The sequence below is a fragment of the Diabrotica undecimpunctata genome, chromosome 8, assembly GCF_040954645.1.
Source record: "Diabrotica undecimpunctata isolate CICGRU chromosome 8, icDiaUnde3, whole genome shotgun sequence".
Classification (NCBI taxonomy): domain Eukaryota; kingdom Metazoa; phylum Arthropoda; class Insecta; order Coleoptera; family Chrysomelidae; genus Diabrotica; species Diabrotica undecimpunctata.
Window position 1 is genome coordinate 23,304,616 of NC_092810.1, and position 15,314 is coordinate 23,319,929.

A 15,314-nucleotide genomic window follows, 5' to 3' on the forward strand; every position below is an offset into this window, starting at 1 on the left:
AAATATTAATATAAAACTTACAGCTACTTGTTACAAATCCAAATCAGATTCAGAAGATGAACTTTCAGAACCAAGATTTATAATAACTGGCTCGATCATTTTATCAGTAATATTGTCCAGCTTCCACATTTTTTCCTCTTCTTTAATAGTGTGATTTACTGCCTTTTCCCAGTTTTCAGGTTTTACATTATTTACGGCCTCCAAAAACAACTGTTTAACATCATGAATTTTAAAAGTGGTATTTTTTCTTGAAACTTCACTCTTTATCTGTGCCCATACCAGTTCAATCGGGTTTAATTCACAATGATATGGTGGGGATCTAAGTACTGTCATTCCACGATTTTTGGCAATTTCATCAATTTCGTATTTTTTAAATTTTTCTTTATGAAGGGCACACAATGAATAAAGTTCTTTTCTTATAGATCCGGGATGGTACGTAATATTTTTTGAACTCAGCCAATTCTGCAAGTCTTTTTTTAACCACTTGGTTGTGGGCAGTCCTTCTATAAGTCTGGAGTGATAACTTGCATTATCCATTACTATTACACAGTTCTTAGGAAGAAGATCTATCATTTGTTCGAACCATTCTTGAAAGACATCAGCGTTCATGTCTTCATGGTAGTCACCGGTACGAGTTGATTCAAAAGTTAATAAACCACCTTCAACAAAACCGTCTGAACTGCCAATGTGTATTATTATCAGCCTGCGTCCCTTTCCTGATGGTGGGTTTAAACCAATAGATAAGTTATTTACAAAAGCGTGCCTTTGACTTGTAACAGTTTCATCCTGCCAAAATTTATTTGGTGTATGACCCTCGTTGATCCATGTTTCATCAAGATTAAAAATTTTTCTTTTTTGGTTTCTCATTTCCTTTATGGTTCTTAGAAAATGTCTTCTCCATATGACAATATCGCTTCTTTCTAATAAAATAGACTTTCTGGGATTCTTTTTCCAGCGGAAGCCTATTTCTTTTAAAAGTTTCCATAACGTACTTCGACTCATTTCTGGGTAATCCTTATCATCTCGAACTGAGACAAGAACTTTATCCAATGTTGGAAATTCTTGTCTAAAGAAGAATTCATGGACTTTCCGTCGAAGTCCTTCTTTAAAATGATATTCTATTTGAAATTTTGGTTTCCCTGGAGCATTACGTGGCATTTGAAAACTACCACATTTCTCTTCTTTAATAACTCTGTAAATCGTAGATTTCCCAACACCAAGTGCACTGCTAACTAACTCAACGGTCTCATCAACACTTTCACATAAACGTTTGTCTGTAAATGATTTAAAACAATTAAATATTAATGTTTTTTCATTAACTGTTAGAGGACCAATTTTTCGGCGTTTACACGGCACTTCCAAATTTTCCATAACACTAGTATACACAATAAACTGCACCTTGCAACTGAAGTACCTACTTTTAGTGAACTGTTAAGAATTTTGAATACGCCACTTGGACCTTCCTATATACAAAATGGAAAAACCCACTATCACATTTTCTGTGGAATAAGTTTAGAAGGTAATTATCTAGTCAATTACTGTCGTAGATTCCTGGAATTAAAGAATTAAATGTTTGATTGTTGAAACCCTTACTTCGTGGAATGCACTCATTTCAGATAAAATAAAACGTTTTATTTTATCTAAAGAATTAAACTTTATTTTGCAAATAGGCAAAGAATTAAACTTTATTTTGCAAATAGATAAAATAAAACGTTTTATTTTATCTAAAGAATTAAACTTTATTTTGCAAATAGGTAGGTACTTATTAAACTTTTATTGGTTATATATAACCAATAAAATAAACATCTTACATTTCTTGCAAATTCATTAGTACCTGTTAACCTCCATCACTCCGACACTGGCAACCTCATTTAGGGATTAGTAATCCTCACAACTATTGTATTCTATTCTGCTCCAACCTTTATACCTGGTGGTCATACTCAATTTAAAATTGTTTTCCTATATACTTCTGTAAACTTGTTGACAAATATCTGTTTTTCATTGAGTCACCCTTATCAACAGTTTAGGGATTTGCATACATAATTTATTGTTTTATTACTCTCTCATACATAAAAATACACTATAACAGTACCATATTAACACCAGCAAAATTTAAGAATGTAGTTGTAGTTTACTGTAATAGATATACTAAATCAACCCAAACTTCGAGCAACAACTTTAACCGTCTTCATAAATTAAATTAAATGATTCTCATTCTCATATGTGTTTAATTTAACGGTCACGTACCATCCTTTTCGTTCTCACATAAAGGAACAGTTACATGGTTTCAAATTGGCGAGTTTTTGTGACACCAAGACGTTAGAATTTCTTCAAATTTCTATTTATTAAACGCTATTTCGTGCTAGTAGTAAAATTGGCGATCCCGTTAAAGCGTTATTGCGACTTAATGCTGCAACTGTACCGTCTATCCATCGCATTTAATAAAATTTAAATGATTGCTTCTTTTTAGCAATTTCTACTCGGTTTTTTAATAAAAAAATATAGTGGTGGACAAAACATTTGAATTCGCTTTGAAACTGCTTAGCAGTTGAATTATTTTAGTACAATATTACGTTGAAGAATATGGATTCGTTTAAATAAAACACCACTTCATGCTTGAACACGCGCAAACCAAAAAAGTTTAGCTCAGAATAAAACATTAAATATTTCAATCGCTGTAATTTAGATTCTAACAACAAGTATTATTTTGAATAATATTGTCTATTACCTCCTAATATCTACAGAGAATTCAATACAAGAGGTAAGCCTTGTGAAATATTTCGTGATTTCCTGTTACATTTTGGACCAGATCTTTCCAGTTCTCATTTCATTCCAGTTGTTGTAAAACAACAAGTTGTATTAATATTAGTTTTTCATGAATATTGGTATGAATCTTATGTGACAGATTGAACTTCTTGTCTACAAAATATTCGTCTTAACCCGGTATCTGGTTTTGATGCTCTCAGGCAACATCGTCGTTATAAGCTCTTAAATCAATTTCTACTTTATATAGCTGTTATGTGACAATGATAATTGTAAGCAACAAGTCGTGTTAGTTATATAAAAATGGTGGCGACATCTAACATTCAATAGAGATATTTGAAAAAAATAATTTTACTAGAGAGGATACCAGTAGAGACCTACGTGTAAGTGGGTGTGTCATAATTTTTATTATCAACCGTTTGTTAGGAGTACTATGAGGTTGAATTTTTATTTGGTATATAAACAAAGGTTGTTTTAGTGTAATTCTCTGCTATTTTTTGCTGTATACGGTAAGTAATGATATTATTTTGTTGAACAAACATCATGTGGCTCTGAAGCAAGATTGTCAGTTTAGTAATTGACTTTTTTTTTCAGTATAAGATTTCAATATGGAATATTTAAATGAAATATCAACTACCTCCTTTTATGGAAAAAAGACCAAAATGTCGTGTATTGTTCCTGTTAACCCTGATCTCTCTGATTTGTCTGATATGGAGGAGTATGATGAAGAAATTGAAAACATCAATATAAATGAAATTGCCGCAGAATCAGATGAAAATGATGCACCTCATAATCATCAACTGCTAACTGAAGAGGAGGCTAATCAAACAAATGAAGAAGGCGATCATGAAGAACCACCAAGAAAACGTAAAAAAGTAGTGGAGTCAGTAAATTATAACTGGTCTGAAAGTGACATAGAAACCATTCCGTTCGAAAATCCAACTATAGGCAATAATGCAGTAGAGGTAGCCTTGCCTCTTGAGTATTTTACGAGGTTTTTTTCACTAAATCTAATAGAGAATATTGTATACCAGACGAATTTATACAGTACTCAAAAAAGACTTTTTCTCCATTTTGATTTTTATGGGGGTAATACAGCTGCCAGCAATAGAAGATTATTGGGCTACTTCTTCAAGAATTCCTCTTGTTGCTGATGTTATGTCCCTAAAAAGATTTCAAAAACTGAGAACACTGGTCCATTTCAATGATAACTTAGAAGCAACTTTAGAAACGAAAGACCGCTATTTCAAAATTCGTCCCCTCTTAGATCATATTTCTACAAATTGTTATAAGTATCAGTTCGAAAACCAATATTCCATAGATGAGGCTATGGTTGCATACAAAGGTACATACAGTGGCAATTTACGACAATACATACAAAATAAGCCTCATAAATGGAGTTACAAGTTCTTTGTATGGGCAGGTGTTTCAGGATATATTGCCGATTTCATTCCTTACCAAGGAGCTTCGACATTTTCACAACTACAGGGAACTATCAATCAGATTTCTGAAGAAGAACAATCCTTGGGTGTCGGTGCATCTTCAGTGATTGCACTATGTAAAACATTGGATGACCCCCAGAATTCAATGATTTTTTGTGACAATTGGTTTTCCAGTTTGAGACTATTTGATTACTTGAAGAAAAATATAATATCCTTAGCTTGGGCACTATTCGCTCAAATAGAATAGCAGGTTGCACCTTGGATACTGATAAGGTTTTGCTAAAACGTGGCAGGGGTTCCTATGTTTATAAATCCGATGAACAAAAGAATATTATAGTTGTCAAATGGGCAGATAACAAATGTGTACTTCTTGCTAGCACTGGTTGTGGGATTGAGCCAGTCAATCATGTACAAAGGTATTCTAAAGAACATAAAAGAAAAATAAACGTGCCATGCCCAAATCTAATCACTCAATACAATAAACACATGGGTGGAGTGGATAAAGCTAACTCTTACCTGGCTCTTAGATGTTTGTATTATAAATGCTTGGATATTATATCAAAATGACAGTAAAGCCAATAATATAAATTTTATGCCTCTCAAGAAGTTTAGAATGGAACTAGCTAGGTCTTTGTCCAACACTGGAAAGAACAAAGTAAAGCGAGGCCGTCCATCAAGTATAGAAAATACAGATAACATTATTCGCCACCCTCTTGTTGTAAGACCTGATGATGCTACCAGAACAGATGCGTTAGGTCACTGGCCACTTTATACCGCTAAAGGAAGATGTAGATTTTGTAAAACTGGCTATACAACTGTGCAGTGTGAAAAATGTAACATGCGGCTTTGTTTTACACCGAACAAAAATTGCTTTTTATCATTCCACCGTTAGAATTAGGCCTATATTTATAATTTTTTAGTCTTAGGTACTTTTAATTTTTTTATTAAATCAATAAAATGTCCTTTAGTTAAACAGTTTTTTATTTATGATTAACACAATTTTGAGATCTTCATTAGTGAAGTTATCAGTATCAAATAGTGTTTCTTGACTGGCAATGTTGCTTGTAGGCAACGGATTCAAAAACCACTTTCCCCTATCTCCTTCCGGTTTTTTTTGTTCACTTGTACAGTGTGTTTTTGAGAGTTATATAAGATTATATACACAATAAAATAATTTTGTGACATCTATTTTTGGTGTTGTCAGATACCGGGTTAAAGTGCCATATGAGTTGGGTCTTTTACACATTTAGGTACATCGCAGATGGCAGTTGCTCTTAAGTTGCTAGCCAAAGTGTGTGTTACGCACTTCTTCTAAAAATCCGTTTCGCTATTCTACGCGTTATTCAAATCCCGGTATATAAATCAACAATTTTATAACACAAACTCTTTTATTCGTAACAGTTGTTGTGTAAAATATTCTCTTGTTATTCATTGTGCAATATCGATCGATTACTCTTTATTATTCTCTAAGTACCACTTGATAAGACCAAAAACACGTACTGAGTCAACGCCTTGAAGTGTGCCTAGTTATATCGAAGGAATATTTTTAATAGTTCCATGGTCCTAAAATATTTGGTACTGTTCCCTCTGAGGAAAGGAATTCAATGATCTTTCCGCAATCGATTAGTGGAGATTACGGCAAAGTTTACATCCACCACTCATTCCTGTGCATTGCAAATCATTGTCAATTTACCGCTCACAGTCGTATCCTTCGTCTCATCGTTCTTCAAGATCAGGCTTTACTTTGTCCCATACTTCCATTTCTCACAGGTGCAAGGTAGTTTCCATCTGTCAAAATAGTTTTCATTCGCTCTTGACCAGTCCAGGAACAGAGCTAGTAACACCGTTAGCATAAAATCTACGTCCGAAAAAATATTTTTATCTAGTGGGTAGATTCCTGTAGAACGAGAGCCCTCTCTTGCTATATCTATAGTAGCAGTTTTTGCAAATGATGTGGAAAACAGACCAGCCACATGGTAAATGGGTCCTGGATGGGAACTGATCCAGCTGTCAGCGACGCTCTCATAATAAGCTTTTAATGGTTTGAAAAATGCCCGATCGAGTGGCTGGGTCTTATGGTTGCTAAGTGGTGGCAAACTTAATAAATGGATGAAATTATCTTTTGCAAATGTTACGGCTTGAAGACTTGTGTTCGATACATGATTATCGAGAATTAGAAGAACGAGGTTCTCCTCTGTTGGACTTGTATGCTTTTTAAAATACTCCAGGTACTTGATAAACGTGGAAGTGTTCATGTAACCACTATCAGTAATAGCCATGTCGCAGACAGTGGGCCCGTCTTTGATTAGAAGATTCATCCGTTTTCGAGCAAATGAGAAAAATGAAGGGACATGGGACATAACTGCCAGAGGAGCAAAGATTATTCTCGCATTTGCAGATGATGTAGATGCAGTAGCACAGACAACACTGGAAGTTAAGGATATAGTATCGAACTTTGAAGAAGCAACACTAAGCGTAGGCCTGAAAATAAACGAAGAAAAAACTAAATACATGGTCGTATCAAAAAAGGAACGACAGCGAATAAGACAAAACATTACCATAAACGATCATAATTTTGAGGTGGTCAAAGAATTCAAATACCTAGGAGCAACAATTACCAGTGAAAACACAGGAGAACGGGAGGTTGAAATACGAATACTGGCGGGGAATAAATCATTCTTTGCCATTCAACATCTAATGAGGTCAAAGCTTCTCTCAAGGCGTGCCAAAATCCAAATGTACAAAACCATAATACGACCAGCAGTGACATATGGAAGTGAAACATGGACATTGAGAAAGAAAGAAATCAATAAGCTATTAGTATGGGAACGCAAAATCCTGCGAATTATATATGGTCCTTGCAGGGACAGCGTGACAAATGAATGGAGGAGTAGATACAACAATGAAGTAGAGACTCTCTTCGGGAAAGGAAACATCGTAAGATACATAAAAGCCAATAGATTAAGATGGGCAGGCCACGTGGTACGGAGTGATGACGACAGACTGATTAGCAATGTGTTTTGGGAAAGACCAGATGGTAGAAGATCGACAGGAAGGCCTAGAAAAAGGTGGAAAGACGCAGTCAGGGAAGACCTGGAGAAGATGGAAGTAAGGCCATGGGAAATTATAGCACAGGATCGGAATCAATGGAAGGCAATAGTAAACGCGGCAAAAACTCACGAAGAGTTGTAAAAGCCAATGATGATGATGATGATGATGGTGACCAGTTGCACTCATACAGCAAACTGATTTATAGATGAAAATGGAGGCTCAATACGGTTTCTTACACAATAAGAATTCTATAAAATTCCGTCATTCTATAAAATCGTTTGTCGAATTCATTCTATAAAATCGTTTGTCGAATTCTTTGCAATGCTGAACTATTTCGTTTTCTCTCAACCTTTGCCGTAGTGTCGCTTCATGAAATCCCACAGCTTTTGCTGTCTGACGTATAGAAACGCCATTATTAATAAGTTCACGAGCTTCGCACAAAATAACTTCTGTCATAGGCTTGCGCTCTGATTTTCTTTTGTAGTTTCTGGAAAACAGAAACCAAGATTTAGATGAATTCAATATTTAATTGCGAAATTAATAGAAACAAAATTAATTTATGATAATGAGGAAAAAATACGCATTCGTAGTTTTGCCCCATTCGGCAACACTGTCAAAACCATCTGTTGAGATTTTAAGACGAATAAACTAATTCAACGAAAAATGCCAATTTGATTTTATCAAAAATTAATTTTGTTATGCAAATATTACAGGGTAATAGTAAAGAATAATATTTACCTCATAGTTTGTCAACAACGCCATGAATCAGCTTTAAACTTGGAACAACACATATGGCACACTGAGGCAAAACATTTGTAACTAAAATCTGTGCGTTCTTTTGCCCCGTGTGTGTTTTTACTCCCAAGTACCCCATGTAGAATTTCCATAATTTTTCTGAATCTAAATCCCGTATTTAAAAATTTCCTTATAGTTTTTGGACAACTATTTGGAATTATTTGGACTTGTTTACTTAAACATATCTGTAGGTATTTACATTACAGGTAAAGTTTATCTACCCTACCTTAAAAATAAACAACAGATAATTAAATACCAAATTCACCAATTAAATACCAAGTTTCAGTAAAATATAAGAAAAATCGTTGCCATATTACGTCAGTTGATAAGTTCAGTTTATGTTTTTTGTTGAATCATTTGTTTAGGAACGCACCATTTTTATTATTGGTTTTAGATAATACAGATCTATATTTACGACTGACTTACAATGGAAAAACATTGTAAAAGTATTATAACACTTGGAATAAAAAGTAAAAAAATAAATATATACATATACCTAATTGTTTTTTTCATCTCTTTTTGACGAGAACTCTTTTGTTACTCCGTCTCTTGCGCGGTCGACCGATATTTCTTCTATCTCCTGGTGATTTATGCCTTGATATTTTAACAACTTTTATGTCCGCCATTAGTTTTTTTTTATTTTGTGTCCATTTGGTTATATCCTGTATATTACATTTTATTTTAATCTCGTCACTCCTTATTCGATCTCTCAGTGTGTTTTTTACAACATAAGTAGCGAGCCAGACGTTTGAACTGACTGAGTATGAAGAATCCTTCATCGAAACAATTTCCAAGTCGAATTGGTAGTAAATAATGTTTGATAAGTTTAAAAGCACTATATTTTATGTAGCACAATTACAAAAATAATTTGTTACAAAACGTTTTTAACTAAAATTAACTTTATTCTAATCTTTCTGCTATAAACGAAGAGAGTTTTACGTAGTACGTGTATAAATTGCGAAATTATTGAGATTAGACTGTGATGTTGGCGAGAGAATGCCTGGATTGAGCAGTGATTGTAGAATAATTTTTGGGGCGTACTGCCTGTGGCGAGGTGCAATTATACAATGCCAAAATGCTGCTGCAATCCAACAATTTATAAGAAGAAAGCAGACCGCCAAATTCAACGGTTTCAACGGATGTAACGACCGTTGACGTATTTTCTTTCATAAAGTAAGCTATATCAACAATAAAACATTTTTTGCTACATATATTTAAGAAGAAAATGCATAAATAAAAAATTAAACGGGAAAATTTATTACCCAAACAAATGCCCATTAGAAATTTAGAAACGACTTTCTGCCAAATTATAATATCCCCTTACTATATTTATTACCCATCCCAGGGCCGTATTTACTTTCTCATTCTGTACGTAATACGTAGTGTGATTGGCGAATATGCCGCCCGGTACGTGTTGTTAATGCAAAGGTTACTTCTTCTTCTTCCTATGCCGTCCCCATTAACGGAGGTTGGCGACCACATTTTTAAAAGCTTCTCTGTCTTTTGCAACGTGGAATAATTCGTCTACAGTCATGTTTGTCCAGTCTCGAATATTTCGCAGCCATGACTTCCTCTTTCTACCTATTCCCTTTTTGCCATCGACTCTACCCTGCATGATGACCTGCAGAAGGCTATATTTATTATTTCTTAGTATGTGTCCAAGGTATGCAGTCTTGCGTACTTTTATCGTTCTCAACAATTTTTTGTCTCGACCCATTCTTCTCAGCACTTCCTCATTGGTGACCCTGGCAGTCCATGGGATTCTCAACATTCTCCGGTATATCCAAAGTTCAAAGGCTTCAATCTTTTTAACTATTTGCGCTTTTAGTGTCCATGTTTCTACCCCGTACAATAGTTGCGACCAGACGTAACATTCAACAAACCTCAGTCTCAGCGCAATATTCAGATTTTTGTCACAGAACAATTGTTTGAATTTTAAGAACGCTGCCCTTGCCATTTCTATTCGTACCCGGATCTCTTGGTCTGGATCTAATTCTGTGTTGATGTAAGCTCCCAGATATTTATATTTTGTCACTCTCTCTATTTGCTGTCCACCAAGAGTTAGTTGTTCATTATTTATTGGACTCCTTGATACTATCATAAATTTGGTCTTATCTGTGTTGATGTCAAGTCCCATTTGAATGCATTCACTATTTATTGCATCTAGTAAAGTTTGTAGATCTTCTATACTCTCAGCCATAATTACCGTGTCATCTGCAAATCTCATGGTGTTTATGATTTCTCCACCAATTCTTATTCCCTCTTTTCTTTCCCATAAGGCTTTTCTGAATATGACCTGTGAGTACACGTTGAAAAGCGTCGGAGATAAGACGCATCCTTGCCTAACCCCTCTAGCAATCGGTATATTATTTGTTTCTATATCGTTCACCTTTACTACTGCTTTCTGGTTCCAGTATATAGCCTTAATAAACTCAATGTCTTTTTTGTCTAAATTGATGTTTTTTAATTCATCTATTAACTTCATATGCTGCACTCGGTCAAAGGCCTTCCTAAAGTCTATGAAGCATACATATGCACTCTTGTTATATTCCCGACATTTCTGCAAGAGTACCGTCAACGCAAATAATGCCTCTCTTGTACCCATGCCTCCTCTGAAGCCAAACTGAGTTTCATCTATCTGCTCCTCACATTTCTTATAAATTCGGTTTTGAACAATTTTCAAGAGAATCTTTAAATTGGCGCATTAGGCTTATCAATCTATAGTAATTACATGATTTGGGATTGTTGTTTTTTGGTAGAGGTAAAAATATCGATTTAAGCCATTCTTCCGGGATGTTGCCCTCTACATATATGTGGTTGAGAATTCGGGTGAGTCTCTTTATATTACCGTTATCTAAGGCTTTTAACAGTTCAACTGGAATTTGATCAGGACCCGGTGCTTTTCCTTGTTTTACATTCTGTAGGGCATTCTTTACTTCTGAGGGTAAAATTTGTAGGTATTGTTTTTCTTCACCTATATCTTGTTCATTTTCTCTCTCGTCATGGAAAAGATGGATTATATATTGTTCCCATACTTCCTTTATTTTGCTCTCTTCAGTAAGTATTTCTCCATTATTATCTCTTGTTATTAGTGTTCTTCTTTGTCTGGTGTTGCCTGTAAGTTCTTTCATTTTTTTATGTAAGTTTGAGGTGTCATGTTTGTTGCTGAGTTCTTCCTATTCCTGGCATTCTTTGTTCAAAGAATGCCTTTGTTCCTTTGCAAAGGTTACAGAAAGAAAAATTATTTAACCAATAAGGCTTGTGACAGACGTCAGTATCTAGTATCAATCAGTATTCACAATTTTGTTGATATTTGTAATTTTTTATTTTCTATTTTTTAAATAGAAAAAATAAAAATAAACATTTTAGAGATTACAAAGTATATGTCAATGTTGTGCGATAAAAGCCGTAAATTAATGTCTCATACAAAATGATCAATTTTAATTTATAAAATTTAAAAGAAATAATTAATGTAAAAAAATATTTTGTTTTTATATTGGCGCCACTCAAAATTTGGCCTTACTCGTCCCTTTTTTCGGCGCTGGTTAACTACTACCTACGTTGCTGCTATCTATAACATCGGCACCACGTTTTTTGGTTTAAATTGTAAAAGGATTTTCACAGCTATTTAAAATCACTATCTTCCAGTAACGCAGAAAGTCTCTCTTACCTTCGGAGGCAACAACTACTCCTATCTTATGCTAGTCAAATTCTATCGAATCCGACTAACCCTTTATTTAATCTTCTGACTTCGCCAAGACCTAGACTCGTAAACTCACCCAGATGTATACAGATCCTACAACCTTTGTACCAAGATACAAAATTATCTCAAACACTTGCATCTATAAAATCAGAATCCCCGCCATGGCCTAGACTAGACCATCACCTTTTATAAAAATTTCCTCTGTAAATTTAATAAGCACCAAACAAATAATATCATTTTTCGACCAGCTTTTAAGGATGTTGTGAATACAACCCACTATGATAAGGTGCTTTATACCGATGAATCCCGAAACGCATGTGGAGATGGCTGTTCTGTCAGTACAGTTGATACGGTATTAGGACAATACCGAATATCCAACAAATGTACCGTGTTTTCAGGAGAACTCTTCAGTATTTCAAAAGCTCTCTTTAGACAATCATCAAAGTGCAGCTTTGTGCACCGATTCCTTATGCGCAATTCATTCGTTAAAAATTATTTTCAATCAACATCACCTAGTGCAAAAAATACTACAATCGATTCATCTCCACACTTTCCGATTTACTTCATAACAATAATATGTGTGCCTTCTCATATCGGCAGCCAAGGAAATGAGATGGCTGACAGCGCTACAAAAGAAGCATCTACATCCAACTTACTTACCCATCTACAACATACAGCTCCAAGAAGATATAAAATCAAAATTCAAAAGGAATATCCAAGGCAAGTGGCAGGAACTTTTAATCACCAAAGACACAAAGCTCAGAGAAATACAATCTAATGTTAACAGCTATTTATTCATATCATCCCTGGACAGAAAAAAGAAGATGGCAATACGAAGATTGAGGATAGGTCACACGTTTGACACACGGTCATCTTATGTCCTCTTATATAATTTACATAATATTGTTATTCTTTACCATGTTAAACTCCGTATGTAAACCTATGCTTTCGTGTCAATGACCAAAGACACGTTAATTCGAAAAAAAAAAATTGCTATCAAAACTACTTTTAAGAATAATCTTGTAAGTATGAGATTATAACTCTGAATTTTATATTTCTATAAAAAAACTTATACAGAAGTAAAAAACTTCAAAATTTGTATATTGGTATAAAAACATTTAATTAAAACTTGTTGTTAAAAAGTGTCGTCCAAAATTTATAGATACATAACGTTTTCGATCTAGCTCAGATCATCCTCAGTGCCTTCTTTTGGTACTGGTACTAACACTAAAATTGCAGTGGAGACATTAATATATGGTTTACATAAAATTTAAATTATAATGCGACCCTAGGTCGATGACAATGGTTGTAAATGTTAATATGTTTCTTTGCTCGACTTAAACACATGGTTCTTGTCAGTTAAAACGACACAGACCAACCTATATAACTTATATTTCTATGGATTTATAAGAAATTGTTTTATACTTTTTAGTCGGTTTTAAAAAGAATATTATTTTTATGAATAATTTTAAGCTGTATGGTATCAGCTGCATTTTATCTGTATTGTTTCCCGTAGATAGGAAATTTTTTTCGATTGATCCGATTTCTGTTAAAATACTTTAGTCTAATGATCGTTTTATAGATGTTAAGCCTTTGTTATTGGCGGTATATAAGTAAACCAAACATTATCTTTATTAGCTTTGACTAATTCACTTATTATTAGCACAATCGAAGAATTATTTGCATGCTTGTGTTGATGCGTGCAGTTGGCTCACGGGAAAGAAATAATAATAGACACTCATTAGCATATTAAGGTGGAGTCTACGTCTACCACATTAAAGCTTATAAGAGTATTTTCTTTGTAACCTTACAAACAATATGGAACGAACATGCCGCATATAATGAGATTTACAGGGTGCACCAAAAATGTACAATATACCTAAGACGATTTAAAACGAAATGTACTAAATTTATTGTCAAAAGTGGAGTTAAACTTTTCTTACTACATTAAAAATATGCTTAAATAGTTTTGAATGTTCGAATGGATTTAATCGAACAATTTGGAATAGGTAAAAACAAATTAGTCCTGCCTTCTCTATAAGCACATATTTTATATCACGCTTCTCCCAACTGTGAAGCACATGGCAACATGTATATTGGACATAAACTAATAGGACTGAAGTACACCTCTTTTGAAAGTAGCATGCATGCTGAGCCTGTCCTTGGCTTTATCACTTTGAAGCTTCAAACTTTTACGAGTAAATTCGTAGACTTTTTCCAATTGTTCTTTCAAATTTTCAATGCACGTTAGGAATGAACGTTTTTCTTCACAGAAAGGCAATCTTCCGAAAATACGATCTTTAGGTAGTTTCATTTCCTTTACAGTAATCATCGATGGAGAATAACCGGTTGCTTCATGTTCGGAACTTCTATAGGCTAACAGAAATAGAGGAATTAATGTATCCCAATCTTTTTGATTATCAACGACAAACATTGGAAGGTATTGACAAACAGTTCTGTTATTTCTTTCGACCATTTCTTAATACCCAAGATTTTCACAAATTCTTGCCATAATTCTGATTCAAAATTTCGTACTTGATAAGACTGTAACTCTAAAGTAACTCTATGACTAGATATAACGTATGTTATGAATGCTTTTGCTACTGTAGTCACTTCTTTGGAAAACCTGCTTTAGATGCTGCTGGCCATATCTTGTCTCCAAAGCTTTAACGAGAGAGGTATAACTGGGTGCATCCTGGGGAAGAAATTTTAAGACGGTTGCTGCCTGTCCTCGAAGCGATTCTCCGTCCGGCCCGCGGAGATAAGAATACGGCCGGGGTCAGAAAGCCCTGCCTGTCGTAAGAAGCGACTAATGGGTAGGAATCGGGAGGTGGAGAGCCGTCGCTTGAGGTGTCGGTTTTGTAGAAACGCATAGTGTCGTTTCGGCGACACGATCACCGGTTTACACTCCTAGTATCCGAGACGAGACTCTCGTGGGACCACTCTACTCTCATTCCAAAAGAGCCTGGTGAGGTTGAACGAGCTGGGCCCGTACATACCTCTCCTGACCTTGTGTCAGGCGTGGTGTGGGTGCCCCGGCACGTACCCACCGGGAGATCCAAGAGTAGTAGAGGAGAGATCCTCGGCGGCGACCTGTCTACGCGCGAGTTGGAAATTCCTCCGCCTGCCAAATCTATCCGCCCGTGGTGTGGGAATAACGGGTAGGTGAGGTACTCGCAACACAGATACTACGGGGAAGGTGGAGCCCCACGAAACGTTTCTGGTATACGTGGCGTGGCACCTTCACTTTGGTGTCGGACTCGGAGGGGCAGAGGTTTCCTTACGGGCGTATGCCGAAAGGCCAGGTAGCCCAGGGTCCTGCCAGATTTCATATTTGGAGGGCACATCTCACTGCAATGCAATGTCCTCGAAGCGACACTACCATTTGTACATAAGTACATAAGTTTAGATAAGTAAACTGCCATTTCTTTCTCAGTTCAGCCATTTGCTCTAGTTGCAACTTCTAATTAAACACGATAAGTTTTCCTTGCTGTTTGACCATCGAATGTGGGTGGTTTTAAAATTTTGCCTGGTTTTTAGGTGTTTTAGGTTTGCCTGGT

The 15,314-nt window shown here is 35.3% G+C and overlaps 2 protein-coding genes across 2 annotated transcripts in view; one reads left to right on the forward strand and one right to left on the reverse strand.

Moving 5' to 3' along the window:
- The window catches only part of LOC140447277 (SH2 domain-containing protein 4A-like), a 169,591-nt gene that overhangs the window by 19,526 nt on the left and 134,751 nt on the right, over positions 1-15,314 (forward strand). The gene's annotated exons all lie outside the window — the stretch shown is intronic.
- LOC140448726 (uncharacterized) lies at positions 5,945-6,484 on the reverse strand. The gene has a single exon (XM_072541838.1). It carries the CDS (start codon positions 6,482-6,484, stop codon positions 5,945-5,947), a length of 540 nt encoding a protein of 179 aa, XP_072397939.1.

What these genes read in the sequence shown, in the direction of transcription:
- LOC140448726 (XM_072541838.1), bottom strand. Translation starts at nt 6,484, where the DNA reads ATGGCTATTACTGATAGTGGTTACATGAACACTTCCACGTTTATCAAG.